This window comes from Clarias gariepinus, chromosome 5 (assembly GCF_024256425.1).
Source record: "Clarias gariepinus isolate MV-2021 ecotype Netherlands chromosome 5, CGAR_prim_01v2, whole genome shotgun sequence".
NCBI lineage: Eukaryota > Metazoa > Chordata > Actinopteri > Siluriformes > Clariidae > Clarias > Clarias gariepinus.
In genome coordinates, this window is record NC_071104.1 from 38,329,593 (window position 1) to 38,345,216 (window position 15,624).

The 15,624-nt window shown below is 39.4% G+C and overlaps 1 protein-coding gene across 1 annotated transcript; it reads left to right on the forward strand.

Annotated features, from left to right (window-relative positions):
* The first annotated feature begins 440 nt into the window (after nt 1-440).
* On the forward strand, nt 441-13,193 carry nemp2 (nuclear envelope integral membrane protein 2). Its single transcript, XM_053497053.1, has 9 exons — nt 441-656; nt 1,607-1,713; nt 3,448-3,679; nt 4,178-4,250; nt 8,225-8,318; nt 8,875-8,989; nt 9,573-9,798; nt 12,175-12,375; nt 12,495-13,193. Exons 1-9 carry the CDS (start codon nt 566-568, stop codon nt 12,835-12,837), a joined length of 1,482 nt encoding a protein of 493 aa, XP_053353028.1. The 5' UTR covers nt 441-565; the 3' UTR covers nt 12,838-13,193.
* The last annotated feature ends 2,431 nt before the right edge of the window (nt 13,194-15,624 follow it).

Here is a 15,624-nt window from a genome sequence, read left to right on the forward strand (position 1 = left end):
TAAGCAAATCCTTTTCTCAAAAATTTGAATGTGTATTGAAAAGAGAAAAGGATATGTGGTGTGTAATGAGGGGTATTATAGATTTAAAAAAAATAATTATTTTCTGGTGAATATTTATCAGTTAATTTCCACGTATTATTATATTATTATTATTATTATTAATTCACGTGACACACCTTTGACCTGTGACTTTACACTACCTTTAACAGAACCAGGAAGTGAAGCTGTTTATTTTTAAACTACTTGATCGGCTTTTGGGAACCAGTATAGCCAGGCCAAACTAATCGATCACAAAGTTACTAAACATTTATTAATGCGGGTTTATTAAAATATTCAAGTATTACGCTTAGTATTTTTTGACATTTCTTAGATTAGAAGTTAGACACGTTTATAATAATGTAAGATTGTAGACATCTCGGCGTGACGACTCGCTCTGGTTCGGCATATCATGCCTTAGCGCAGTGCACAGAATTTGAAAAGGCTTTGCTAGTCGAGTTTAGCTAACTAGCTGGTTGAGGCTTATTAGCTTAATATCGCAGCAGGCCTAATTACCAGGTTAGACATTATGAATGAGGTTGTTAGCAGTTTATGTGCCGTAGGTTTAGTTATTATTTTTATCTCACACGCTGAAGGAAACAGTGGATATTCCTATGCAGGTAAATACCTGGCTAGCGAGCTAACGGCTAATGTTTGGCTAATTAACTACAGTAGTGTAAGGAAGATTTTAGGGTTTAATCATGGATTTGATCTGGTTTTAACCTGAGTATCTAAAGAATATGGTGCAGTAACTTATTCACTTAAAGGTGTTCTTATTAGCTGACATTAGCTATTGTGAATTCAATGCATTTGAGCAGTATTAGCTAACATGTTGCTAAAGACAAACATACACCTACCTGTGTATAATAGTGTATATATAAAACTATTGTTATAATATAAAGCTTATATGTAAACATTGCCTTGATTTACACAAATTAAAACAACCTGGATCTGTAAAATATATATTTATATTAAAAAAAAGTTAAGATTTGGTGTGTTTCAAGAGTTTTGCATGTAAACAAATGATGAAAGGAGACATTGAAGCTAAAGTAAAGACTATTTCTAAAGTAAAAAAAAAAAAATATATATATATATATATATATTACTTTATACGTGTGTGTGTATATATATATATATATATATATATATATATACATACACACACACAGGTTTCTTATTCTAATGCGAGTAGAAACTAGTGATCGCATTCACCAGTCACCTCTCAATACGATATTATCATGATGCCTACATCGTAATACTGTAAGTATTAAATATAAGAGTTTAAATTTTACCTTTAAACTTAATTAAACAAAAAAATTAACATTTTACTGGTCTGCCCTCTTACGTATACTTGAGCTTGCTTTTAACTAATGTTGCTGTGATTGACAGGAGTTAACCCCTCCCACCCAGAGAACAGGGACTATTTTTGTACTGCGCACATAACATTTATGAATAAAAAATAAAAAGTAAAGTGCATTTGTTACTGAATAAAGACAAGAAGCGATGTTCTAATCACATATCTGATGACGACGTGTCGCTAACGTGTCTCAATTCATCCCCTTGTCTCCAGACTGCACATACGTGAAGCCAGACCACCCCTCCACCTACTATGGGGAGCGGTGCTTCTGCTACACCAGTCCCACCATCAAATGGAAAGACTTCTGGTCCACGTTCCAGGTACGGTGTGCTGTAGTACACAGGTGAACCCACCAGCTAACATCGAGGTCTGTAGGAGGAAGGAGTTTCGCTGTAGCTTGATTTAATTTCACTTCCTGTGTGAGGCTTTGATTGTTAGAGCTGGCTTTGTTTTTTTTGTTTTTTTTTATCAGCCATGGGATCGCTTTTAAACCTGAAACTGAAAAACAAAACACCTAAAATCTACGGCGATGATGTCATTGTGCGAATTTTACAAGGTTAGCTAGATAAAAGGGTTAGCTTGAAGGAAACTCAAAACAGTAAACAGTAGATATTAAAGCACTTGGGGTTGTGTGGAGCAAAAGGGGACGTGATTTGAGTAGAGTTCATGCTAAAATCAGTAGAAATGTGTGTGGAATGTATCATTTCAGTTACTGATCGTGATTGTTTTGTATAGCAATTTGTGTATCGCGACACAAATGTTGCTGAGCAAATGTTGCTCTATAATCCTCCAGGTGGTGCACTCTAAACTATTCACACATTGGTACGGTATGTAACCGGTAGTTTAGAATTGTCACACAAATTCGGAAAAAATATTGATCCAGGATATTTATAAAATCGTGAAACTTCGCAATTCAAATTATAAAAGATATCGTATCATGCGGTCCTTGATGATTGTCATCCCTAAAAATTAGTGGAACGCGCAACATCAAGTGAACTTTGTTGTAGATAAAGCAGGTTATGATACAATATACGGGGGCGGGATTTACCAAGGATTGCATGATACAATATTATCACGATACTTTGATGACAATTCAATCTGCATTGCGATTTTGTAAATATCATGATTTTATATAAATCTTTTTTTTTTTTGGAAAAAAAGATTAATCATTAAAAAAAAAAAAAAAAAAGAAATAATTGGGCTCCCATCACACAGGATGCTGTGCTGCGTGCCAAAGTCTAAGTAATTAAAAAGAGTAGAGTGCCACCTGTAGGATGACTGCAAAATTTTATTACATCATATGAAAACATGTACAGTATAACAAAAAATATATATATATATAAAAAATTTGATGAATGAAAGAATCACAATGCATAACTGTATCTATCTATCTATCTATCTATCTATCTATCTGTATTTTTAATTTCTCCAATCTCTAATATATATACTGTCACATATTAGTTGTTTTTGTGTAATTTCTATATCCTGCATTTGATTGGACGATGAGTTTCATTTCTATAGATACGAATGGACCGCGGTTTTACGAACTTTACTAGATGCAAACAAATCCAGGAAATAGACTCACTTTGTTGGATTTAAGAACAAATCCGACTTACAAACGTTCTCCTGAACAGAACTCGTTCGTAAGTCGGGGACTCCGAGTCTCATGAGTATACCAGAGCGATCTGAAGTTTTTTAATTGATCAGCTTTCTTCACCTCATCGCTTTTATAGCAACAGCTCAGATTCGTACTAGACCTCCTGAATAATAAGGTGTAGAGGTTAATTTAACTTTTGTGGAAGGAGTCTCGTTAGTGTCAATGTTTGCAGGTCACAAAGTGTTTAACAGAAAAATGTGACTATCAATGAATATAAAGTACAAAGTAGTTAATTAATCACTTTAATAAAAAGACAAGTGTAAACCAAGCCTCTGCCTCATTACACCACTGCATGATCGATCGAGTGACTTCTTTACCTCTAGCAGTACAACACACAGTGTATTCCCCTGTTACGAGACACATCTTGTGCTCATGATCTGAGTCCCTCATCCTGCAGGTCCACGCGTCAAGCAGCCAGGACGTTGTGATCACGTACCCGATGAAACCCCGAGCCTGCCAGGATCCTGAGAACCTCCTGAAGCTGGCCTCATGTCTGACGGAGCACTACTGGCCCTCGAGGGTACAGAAGGAAAAGGATGTGGACATACCACTCGTCGAGGAGGAGGTGTGCTTCATGATTAGGTCTCCCAGAGCCAGCTCAGAGTACACACTCCACGTCTCCAAACACAGTGAGCACCACAGTGACCTCTTCTACACACACACTGTTGAGGGTTTTTTTTGGTTTGTGTTCTTTCTATTTCTTATACATATTTTTGTAGTTTAGTCCAGGATTGAGTCATTTTCTGTAACCGCAGCTCCGACAGTAACGTAGTTCATATGGAGTTTTGTGATTAATCGCGTGTAAAAATTTGTTCAGGTATAAATCTGTTTGTTAATTATGAAACGAGAACGTTTCATATGAACTACGTTACTGTTAGAGCTGCTGTTACAGAAAATGATTAAATCCTGAAAGAGCTGACCAATCACACTCCAGCACTCTACTGTATGTTTGAAGTTCAGAGTGAAACTGAAGTAAAACCTTTGGTCTCGGTACAAAGACCTGTGTGTGTGTGTGTGTGTGTGTGTGAAGCTCAGTCAAGCGCACACTGTTTTTAACTCCTGTAACTGTTTTATTGTTTCCCACCGACGCTCTCATGGAGTTAATATGTGTGCATTTTACATTCCAGGGTTTAACAAGATGCGATTTTTCCTCTTCGTCTCCGGGCTCGCACTCTTCTTCTTCGCCGAAGACGTATGCAGGTAAACAATGTTCTCATTTTGGAGCCATTTTCAGCAAACAACCTCGGTCTCAATTCAATGAAGATTAGTGAACAGTCCAAGAACTAAGTAAAACAACTTGTATAAAGTTCATTATTATTATTATTATTATTTATGGTCGCTCTATCTGGTATGAGGAAAGGAGGATTGTTTTCTCTCAATTAATATACCCTGTGCCATCAGAAAACCTCCAAAGATGTGATGACCTGGTGATTCAGTACATTCAGGTGGTCAGCTGACTTCATTTTATTGCCCCATAACGTTACTGAGTCTAGACCTGAGTAACTGATCAACCCCAGATCATAACACTGTCTCCAGAGGCTTGTACAGTGGACACTATGCATGATGGGAGCATCGCTTCATGTCCTTCCCTTTTTACCCTGACACGCCCATCACTCTGGAATAGGGACTCATCAGGTCACATGACCTTTTTCCATTGCACCAAAGTCCAATCTTTAGCAGAAGCCTTTTTTTTTCTGATGAGTCTTAGTAACAAGTGGTTTTCTTATGGACACACAGCTGGGTTGGAACAGTGCCATTTATTGTGTGAATTCTCAGATTATTTGTGGAAGGAGTCTCCGGTGTCAGCATGACTCTTAGGGTTTTGTTGGTAACGTGATGAGCTTTATTATTAACTTTCGTGGGAGGGAGAGAGTGTGAAAGTAAGAGGGAGGGGAAGGAAAGAAGCAGAAGAGGGAGAGAGAAGAATAGAGGGATGGAACCAGAGAGAAGCTGATAGTGTGGACAGTCTCCCCGGTGGTGCAATTAGTTTGACTTTGAATCCCAGCAGAAGTTGTACAGTAGAAGTCTCAGGAGCAGATGGGGGCCATGCCCTCAGGGCAAATCACAGGCGTCCACGAAGTCATGTGGACGGCACTTTCCTCTCGCCCTCTAACAGAGAGTGAGCAGCGGTTTGAAATTATTTTTTTAAACAGCGGTACCTTGGCATACGGATTTAATCCGTTCCAGTGGAACTTCATAATTAAGGTGACATTTCGTACTGTGAAGCGCATCGTCCCATAGGGAATAATGTAAATGCAGATAATCCGTTCCAGCCACCCAAATATATTACCAATATTACCAATTAAAAACATTTAGAAGAGACGTGACTAAGGTACAATATGGAATGAATAGAAATTAAACCTCACTTAACCTTAATTTGTGATTCCTCTCAGCACTGGTTGCTTTAAAAACCAAACTGAAAGCGGCTCTCTTTTCTTCTTGACATCATTCTTGGGACCCGCGGTGATAAATCTTCACTAATTCTTGCACAAAATGCAGAAAATAGCTGACAAAAAATCTGCACGCTTGGTTTTCCACTAGCGCAAAAAGTTTTGAACGGCTCTTGGAAGTATGTGCAATTTAGCTGCCGTTCGCTTCGGTTCATTCCGTCGCTTGTACGGCGAAAATCCTTCGTATGCTGAGGCAAATTTCTTGCAAAATTTCAGCGAAAAGGTGAAATTTTCCTGAGGCAGAGCGTCCATATGCCGAGGTACCACCGTGGTTGTAGGGGATAAAAAACCCCAAATCTGTCCTGTAATATGGCTCTTTAAAAAAAAAAATTCTAAGTTGTGAAAGCCAGTGCTGTATCCTCGGACCGTTTATGGAGAAAATAAAACAAAAACGTTTAACCGCCCATGTTTTATTATGATCATACATTTGAGTCTTTTAATTAAAGTTCTATATACACACAACCTGGAGTGTGTGTTCTTTAAGTAAATACATTAGTAGTGATTCTGAACATTTGCACTGTGGAATGTAGTACATCATGGGAACAGCTCCGGCTGCGTCATTTAGGTAATTATTACATCATCTCTGTGTTTTTGTGCGTGTGTGAGTTCCAGTATGAGTCGTAAGTACAGTATGTCCATTTCATAAACAGCTGATGCTGGTGTGTAGTTTTCAGGAAATATTAACACATCCTGAAACACTGTATAAATATTTTACCCCAAAAACAGACTAATCATACGACATCATCTTGTCCCAGTATGATTCAGGATTAAAATTTCTGCATGATTATTTACAATATAATCGTACAAGACAAGGTTTTCATTTGCTCATCATTTAGGACATTTAAATAGGCGTTAGCTTGCTTGCTAAATTTAGCCCTAAAGCCAAACAGTGACTGCCTCAGGACGTTTGTTATTAAAACAAGGGCCGGGTGTATTAGGTTCGGTGACGTAACATCGACATCATGATAAATTATACACTCAGTCTGAGTATTCTGAAATTTTAAGGATGTGAGTACTCGGAGGAAACCCACCAAGCAAACTTGCAAACTCCATGCACACACAGACGGGAATCGAACCCGGACCCTGGAGGTCCAGGAACCTGGAACCAGTGCCAACCACTACACCACCGTGCTGACTAGTATATTATTCATTTTATAAATGTAAACAGCAGTTAAAAATGATCTGCCCCTTCCTGGCTGTAGAGTTTATTTTAAATAAGTATTAAAAAAGACAAATTTTTCAAAATAATCTCCTCACTCTCCTTTCGATACGTTTTGTCCATTCTTTGACAAGCTTTCATATTCCCTCATTAAAAATGTTTTGGTCTGATCTGTGAGCCACGGATGCACCGCCGTCTTCAGTTCTTCATCAGAAGTGACCCTTCGTCTTAGTAGGACTGCTTTCAGGGGAACAAACAGAGCGATATCAGGAATATAGGGAGGCCGCTTTATGAAGTTTTTGTGAGCAGGAGTGTGCAAGATCACGACGTCCTCGGATATCAGTCCTCTGTGTTTAATCCGAAGTTTAGTCTTCAGCTCTTCAATAAGCGCCTTACTGTACCGAGTGCTTTTGAACCTTTTTCCTGATAATGTTCCAATACTTCTGGCCCTTGTGAATCTAAGGAAAATTGTAAGTGTTTATAAATTTTCCAGCTGATGGTCGACTTTTGGACTTTTTCTGGGTCTGTGATTGAGGATGTTTCCGTTTCAGACTCTGCTGTTTACTCGCAGGCTCGTAGTGATAAATCTGTGTCTCGTCTTCAGTATTGATTCTCTTTAATAAACTTTCACCTTCCTTAGAGTATCGCTCTGAATTCAGTTTGCAGATATACAAACACATCATAATGTGTTTCAGCTCCAGGTACACCCTCAGACTAGGAAAAAAACTTAATGACCAGCGGTGCGTTTATTTTTGCTTGCACTTCATTTAGAAATGGACTGATGTAATACACTCACACCTGCACAGTGCTGACTGGGAGACATGAACTGAAAAAGCGCTGATCAGACAGTGCGGCCGGAAGAAGCTTTAATATAACTGGAGTGCAGATAAATCAAATCATTCATCACTCCTGCTCATGACCTGACTTTTTACTTTGCCTCTTTTTTTTTTTTTCTTTTTTTTATTACCAAAAAAGTTTAGTTTAACCCTAGTTCTATTATAAATGTGAGGAAACTAGTAGGTAATATAATCCTTTGCTCCCCAGACCAGACGAGTACTAAGGAAGAAGGAATTGTGCACTACTGTATAATTACTAGAACTGCACAATCTGGCCACTAGGGGCGCAAAGAGCACATGTAGAGAGAAATTTCTGGAATGCCGAATCCCAGGTTTTTTTTGTTTGTTTGTTTGTGAAACTCCTGATTTGCATCCAGACGTAACGTTCTTTCTTTCTTTTATTAATTTCTTTTTGAACCCTTGCAGAAGCGGTACTTGTCGAACCTGTTTCACAGCCAAAATAACTCCGGGTCATACGAGTTTGAGAAAGGATGTTAGGAGTGAACACTTTGCGAAAAGTGGTTTTAATCTAAAGCTAAAAATAAAAAATAAAAGTTTGCCCATACAACAGAAAGTTGATGATTACTGTACAACTCTGAGGCTTCGTCACGATGTACGGTTATTTTATTTATTTATTTTTCAAATGAAAGAAGGAGATTAATTTTATCCATTATTTCCACTCATCGTCTTTAATGAATCAGTTAATTTCTTCTTCCTTTTCTTTTCTAGGAGCTCCTTATTTTTCTACATCTCTGGGGTTTCTCTGGGAACGGTTTCCATTTTCGTGTTCCTGCTCCTGGTTCTGAAGAACTTCATACCCACGGTGAGTAACCCATCGATTGAGAGTGTTAATACTAGTTTTGAAAAGTCTGTAAGTCCGTGAATGTGGATCAGAGCCCACTGCAGTCGTGAACATCGAAAACATTTAGTGCTCGATCCTTAAAAATCGTCAGATACTGTAAATTGTTGCAGAAGAGACGCATCTGTGTGTATGAACAGTACACACAATGATTCACCAACACCACCCGCACGTTACAGGAACTCGGCTCGGAGTATCGGCCACATCCACCATACAGTCCTGACCTCGCTACAAGATATTTCCGCAAGTTTGGACCGTTACAGGAGTTCCTGGGAGGCCGGGGTTTCAGACGTGAATCAGTCAGACAGTTTGATCATGACTCCGGCGTAATGAGAACTTTCCAAGCACTAGTAAAACTCTAGGATAAGTGCATTAGTGTATCAGGGGATTATATAGAGACAAAAGGGAGTTTTTAACTGTAATTCTGCACAATCTAAAGTCCCGGTTTGACTTCACATCCCCAGGTATTTTACAGTTTTTCCCCCACATACCCTCTTACAGGTCTTTTCTTTTCTTTAAGCGAGGACTTTTCCTGCTGCTGTTCGGCGCCGGAGCCGGACTCTCGTACCTGGGCATCCAGAAGCTGATGACGGAGTGGGAGGAGGTTATGAGGCTGTACTGGAAAGAGCTGCTCGGTACAGACAGACAGACACACACACACACCTTTTCCTCACACTTAGACGCTTTATCTGTCCTGCTGCTCAGCTACTGGGATTTTCTTCTTAAAACATCTGTCTTTACCTGTCTGTCTTTCTCTCTCTTTCTCTCTCTCTCTCTCCAGCTTTCTTCACCTCTTCCTTTCTCTCTCTCTCTTTCATCTTTTTCACTTTCTATCTTATTTTTTTTTTCACTCAACATCTCTGCCTTTATCTTTGTCTTTCTCTCTCTGTCATTCTGTCTTCATCTTTGTGTCTCTCACACCATCTATCTTTATTTTAAACTTTTTTTCTCTTTATTCCTCTCTCCATGTATCTCTTCATTCCTCTGTCTCCCTCTCCCTTGCTATCTGTCTCTCTCTCTCTTTTCAAAACTCTTCTCTTGTAACGATGCGTTTTGATATTACAGTCACATAACCCCGCCCCCTAATTCCAGAACACTGACTGATGGAACAAGGAAGAGAAATATATATATATATATATATATATATATATCGCTTCTCCATCATTGTGTCAATCAGATACCCCCCTCTCCCCTTCCCCCCTCCCCTCTCTCTCACAGGTTACCTGCTGGTGTCGGGGTGTGTGAGTCTGGCAGTGTGTCACCGGCTCGGCCCGGTCATCGGCACACGCGCGCTGAACGTGATGACGTTGGTGCTACGCGTCATGGGCGCGGTGGTGGCATGTCACGGTGTCACGTACGCCCCCGTGTCCTGGATCCTGCTGGTCGTGATGCTGGGGGTCGAGATCCTGCCCCTGCTGTTCACCCTCGTCCTGGAGCTCTGGAGGTCTGGTCCACTGGAAACGCAAAACACAAGTCTGTCTCTCTCTGTTCAGTTCAGAAGAGCTTTATTGGCATGAAGGTTAACAAAAGTATTACATTGTTGCCAAAGCCGTTAGAAAACATTAAGCACATTAATCTGAATTTATAAACCTATACAGTATAAACATTATAAACATATTAGATATGAAAGAATATCATATGAGGTAACCATGAACAAAACAAACCCCCCTACAAAATATATATATATATATATATATATATATATATATAATTAAAAAAATATATAACATCAATATTAACAACAATAACAACAACTATTTGAACAGTAGTGATATACAATTGTTATTATTTTGATTTTTTAGTTAGTTAGGAACATTCAGGTTACGCTGTGTCTCACTGTCTCACAAATTTTGCAGCGAGGGTAGCAGGGCGGCCTTCTCTTAAAATTCAAATTTTTCCTCTGCGCTCTCTCTCTCTTCATCTTTATCCTGTCCTCTATCCTTTATAATGTCTTTTTCTCTTCTCATCTTTCTTCATCTTTCTCTTGCGCTCTCTCGTTTCGTCTCTGTCCCTGTCTGCATCCCTGTCTTCGTTTCTTTCTTCTCTACATGTCTCTTTTTCTCTGTCTCTTTCTCCATCTGTTTTATTCCTCTCTTTCCATCTGTCCATTTCTCTTCATCTCCGTACTTCTCTCTCATCTGTTCTTCTTCATCTTGTTCATTGCTCTCCATCTCTTCATACTGTATGTCTTTCTGTTTTGCCATCTGTTTCTCTCTTCATCTGTTGTTTTCTCTCTTTCTCCATCCCTTTTTGTCTTTCTTACTTTTTTCTGTCTCTCTCTCCCTCTCTTTAGCTCCGTTCTTCCTCTCAATCACGCCTTTTTGTCTCATCTGGTTTTCCCGCCCCTTGTCTGTCGTTTTTCCATCTGTTTTTATTTTCTCTCTCTCTCTCTCTCTCTCTCTCTCTCTCTCCATACTGTACATCTCTTCTATGGAAGTATAAAAGTGCCAAAGTTGCTCAATGAATGCGTGAAATTTTCAGCACTTCAAATGAAAATAATATAATTTAAGTGTTTAAACATTTTATGCTAAAATACAGATCTTACTAAATTGCTGTTTAAAAATATTTTAAGAGTTAAAAATATCATGTTTATTATTTTTTAACATCACAAATTCAGGTAGAAAAAAATGCAGGTCTTCCGTAGTGTACTTTAAAGTGCGCACTTCTGCTCCGATTAGGATTCCTCTCCCCTGTGCTCGGGTATGCAGCAACAACAAACATGTTGTTTACGCTTTGTTGAATTTGTATTGCTTATAAATAAAGGTAACAGTAACAACTTTGCAATAAAGAAACATGTACAGTGCAGTACAATGTGAAGTGTGTTTAAATAACATAATTTATGTACTGAGAAATCCATTTTATGCAACGCAGTTGGTTTATAACATTTTAGTTTCAGTTTAGGAATAAATGATTTTATATCAAATATTTAGTCTCGATCCGTCTGGACCCCGAGTCAGAGGGACGTCTGCAGTACTCTGGTGTCCTTCGCTCAATCTGTGCTGCTTGATGATTTCCTAAAGATTGTGTACAGAAATTTTCCACAGAGTGCTCGCATTACTGAGCGTACGAGAAAGAAAAAAACGTCAGCCTCGGGTTTAAATGATATGGTTTATTCTGCCGCTCAACTGGTAACCCAGCATGTCGCATAAAAGTAGTTCCCTGCGAAGTGCACACTTTAAAGTACACTGCCGAATGGATCGCAGAAATCAGCAATCCGCGGATCGATGATCCGCTGACCTGAATTTTTTTTTTCCTCCTATCTGAATTTTGTTGATTTGAATTTGTGATTCAGTTAAGGTTGATATTTTTGCATTGAATTTTTAAAAGCTTTTTTTTTTTTCCATCCAGATCAAATTGCAATGCAGGAAAATTTTAAGTTAATTAAAATTTTTTTTTTTTTTATTGCAACAAGTTTGTGTTCTGTTCATGTAATTCAACATGCGCTTTTGCTTTAAGGATTTCGGCACTGTTACTGTATACTTCATTACTCTCCTCCTTGGTGTCTTTCTCATTCACTTTTTTTCATTCTCCCTCTCTCTCTCTCTCCCTCTCTCTCTCTCTCTCTCTCTCTCCCTCTCCCTCTCTCTCTGTGTTTTGTTGTCTCTCACTCTATTGCTTTTTTTTTTTCTCTTTGTAAAACTCTTATGCTTGTAGTTTTGTATAAGACCGACTATAATTTATTTGTTCGGTTGAGAAAGGGAGTCATGGACCACACCCGCGTTCTGGCTGATTTAAGGTGTGATATTTAGAATATTAATGAATATCTTTTTCCCCATGTATTTTCCGCACCCCCACCCCCACCTATTTTGTCTTTTCTCAGACAAGTGTGGTGGCTGCTGTCGGCGTTCCTGGGCCTGTTCCACAGGAGGAGGTCGTCTAACTCCAGACTACTGACGGAGGACGAGTATCGGGAGCAGGCGGAGAGACACACTAGAGCGTCCCTGGAGGAGCTGAGGAGGTACTGCACCAATCCCGGCTTCCCTGCATGGGACACCGTGCTGAGGCTCCGCGCCCCACAGAGGTACGCTGTCTCCCACACATGCACACACACAATGCCACAGCCTGGCCTCCTCCTGCAACCCGATTGGTCAGAAAGACCCGGTTAATCCGTTCTCGTGCCTCGTCTCTCCTCACACGCAGGTTTGCAGAGTTCCTGCGTAACGGAGCCCACGTCACTGAATCGGAGCTCCAGAGCCACACGCGCCACCACAGCGCCGGAGCCGAGTACACAGAGAGAGAGCTTCTGAACTCGACACACACCACGGCTACGTCAGAGGACTTCAGCGATGACGAGGTCGACAACAGCACACACCGATCTCCGAACTCGAGCCCGTTCTCTGCTCCTCCTGCTGTTCCTGCCCTGCCTGCTCCTCCTGCCCTGCCCACAGCTCCTGCCTACACACCCACTATCTGCCCCTACCCCCCCATGCCCTACATCCCTGTACCCGAGCGCCCGCTCACAGATGACGACGAGCCGTTTTAACCAACGTGTATAAAAACAAGTTTCTCTACTCCTACTGCTATTTTAAAATTATTTCAGCTGGAAGACTTATTGATATTTTTTATCTTTGTATTAGTGTAAATACCGATGCCACATCTGGCTCTTGGATGTATCTAGTAATAATTCAGGGAAACACTGCTCTCTAGTGTCGAAATCATGAAACACAGGAAACCGAACAACTACTGATTTTTTTAATTTTTATTTTAATCCTGGTTCAATGTGCCAATGTTAGGTCTAATTGGATATTTAAAGGTTTTATGAATAGGTTGGTTTTACGATATTGTATAATTCTTGTCAAATTTTATGCCTTATTTAATAAAGAATGTTAATGCTGTACAGTCGGGTGTCATGGGAAGTGATGTCACTCCTGCATTACAGGTGATGAGATTTAATTTGCTGGGTCTTGCACTTTCTCTATCTCTCTCTCTCCTTTAAAGATGCGGGCGTCTTTCCAATCTTTAGTTCTTAGTTCTCGTTTATAGTTTGTTTCTTAAATACAGGGCTTAATTACCATTAATTAGTATTTTCAGGTAATAAAAAGCTAAAATCTAGATTCAGATAGTATAGTTAAGGTTTTAATTAGTTTTCTCTCTGTAACCACCAGCATGGTATTATTAGTTAATGCACTTGCCCTAATGCGTTATTATTTCTGTAGTAACTGCTCACTTAATGGAATTTATAGAGCAGACGATAGACGTAACTGTACTTGTTGACACATTTCTGTGGTGTTAAATTAATGAAAACTTGGACATGCTTTGATAAGTAAAAAGATAATGATTCTTATTTTCCTAAGTGCCCTCTACGGTAATAACTTGCAGGTTGTTTGAGAGCTACGTGACCTACATAAACATTAACCTCTTGGACAACCGTCAAGAATTGAACTAAAGCAACAACAACAAAACTATTTACTTACTCTAGAATCAACCTCTAATTAACATAGCTGTAAGTAATAGCTATAAAATGTTAATCCTTATTTACCTAGCTGTAATTAGCTAGTTTCCTAAACGTTTTGATAATCTTTAGCTAATAATGTTGGAAACTTAACATTAGCTAGCTAGTATTTATCAATTATCTTGTCCTTCATTTTACTACCTCGCTAACAGTAACGTTTATAAAGTATAGCTTAGCTGTCGTTGACTGTCTCATTAATATTAACCTCTTGCTAACAATCTTATCAGTTAATCACAGCTGATATAAACCCTCAGCGCTTATACACTGTTGCCCACAGGTTTTCAGCAATCACCTTCAGCTTGATTTTATTAATGTACTGTAGCTACATAGCATAATATTAATCATTATTGCATTTCTCATCAATTAGGAATCTCAAATTAAGCCTCTAGATGAATTAACTGTAGCTACATAACACTGAGCTGTAGTTAACTTCTAAACACTATTGAACCAGACCATCGTCAACTAGCTAGTTACAAACATTTACCTTTAGCTGCCTAAACTACCATTTACTACCTGAGTACGTTAGCGCTCATTAATTTTACAGAGATTAGCTACATGGAACCTTTATCTTAATTAGATATATCATACAGGTAGCTAGGTTTATTTAGTGATTTTAAACAACTGTGCTCACCACTAAATTTTATTTTATCAGTATACTTTTACTTTAAACACTACACAGGACAAGCGCTTGGAGTGGTTTTGTGATGGTGGTGCTTAGTATAGTGACGATACTTGCAAAGTTGGAAATATGAAATACAAATATTTTACAGGTAAAATTATATTAATCAAATTTCTAGGAGATTTTAACCTCCCCTCTGACAAACTCCAATCCTCTTTCCTTCTCCCTCTCCTTAACTTCTTCTCATTAACAATAAACTGTTGCCCTCCCACTCACAAGGGAGGGAATTCTCTTGACCTAGTTTTCTGCCGCCCTTCCCCCAGTCACAGATATCACTGCTATTCCTCTTCATAAATCTGATCATTACCTGGTATCCTTCACTATCAACCTTCCTATCCTGTCTAAAGCTAATCTCCAAAACTTCTCTTTTACCCACAGAAACCTTCACTCTGTCTTCCCTTCCTCTGTGTCATCATGCACCCTATTATCATAGAAGATAGGTTGTATAAGGTGACATGGAGGGATCCACATCTGCCCCACGCAGACTCTCTACTGGTGTCCCACAGGGTTTAGTACTTGGTCTTCTTCTGTTCTCTCTCTATACCCGATCTCTTGGTCAGGTCATATCATTGCATGGCTTTTCATACCATTGTTACGCAGATGACAACTTATTCTCTCCTTTCCTCCGTCAGACACTTAGGTTTCCACCCGGATCTCAGCATGTCTGGCAGAAATCTCATCCCGGATGGCAGCTTATTAGCTGAAGCTCAATCTGAATAAAACCGAACTGCTGTTCATTCCTGGCGATTTATCTCCCAGTCAAGAACTTGTGATTTCCCTGGACAACAATCAGATAACTCCTTCAGCCCCTGCTGGCAATCTTGGGGTAACTGTTGACAATCATCCCTCATTTTCCGTACACATCGCTTACCTTATTTGCTCTTGTCGATTTCTTTTTTACATCAGAAGAAATGGGTTTTTACATCCACCCATTTCTTTCTTCACAAGCAACTCAGGTGCTTGTTCAGTCCCTTGTTATTTTAAAACTTGACTACTGCAAATCACTCCTGGCAGGTCTGCCTACGTCCACCAGTCGCCCTCTGCAGGTGATAGAGAATGCGGCTCCACGTCTGTTCAACCTTCCTAAGTTCTCCCACATTAACCCACTTTTCTGCTCCCTGCACCGGCTTCCTGTAGCT

Coding starts and splice junctions, on each gene's coding strand:
- nemp2 (XM_053497053.1), top strand. CDS start 566: ATGAATGAGGTTGTTAGCAGTTTATGTGCCGTAGGTTTAGTTATTATT. Junction 8,990..9,572: donor GTACTGGAAAGAGCTGCTCG/GTACAGACAGAC, acceptor TCTCTCTCACAG/GTTACCTGCTGGTGTCGGGG. Junction 9,799..12,174: donor CTCGTCCTGGAGCTCTGGAG/GTCTGGTCCACT, acceptor GTCTTTTCTCAG/ACAAGTGTGGTGGCTGCTGT.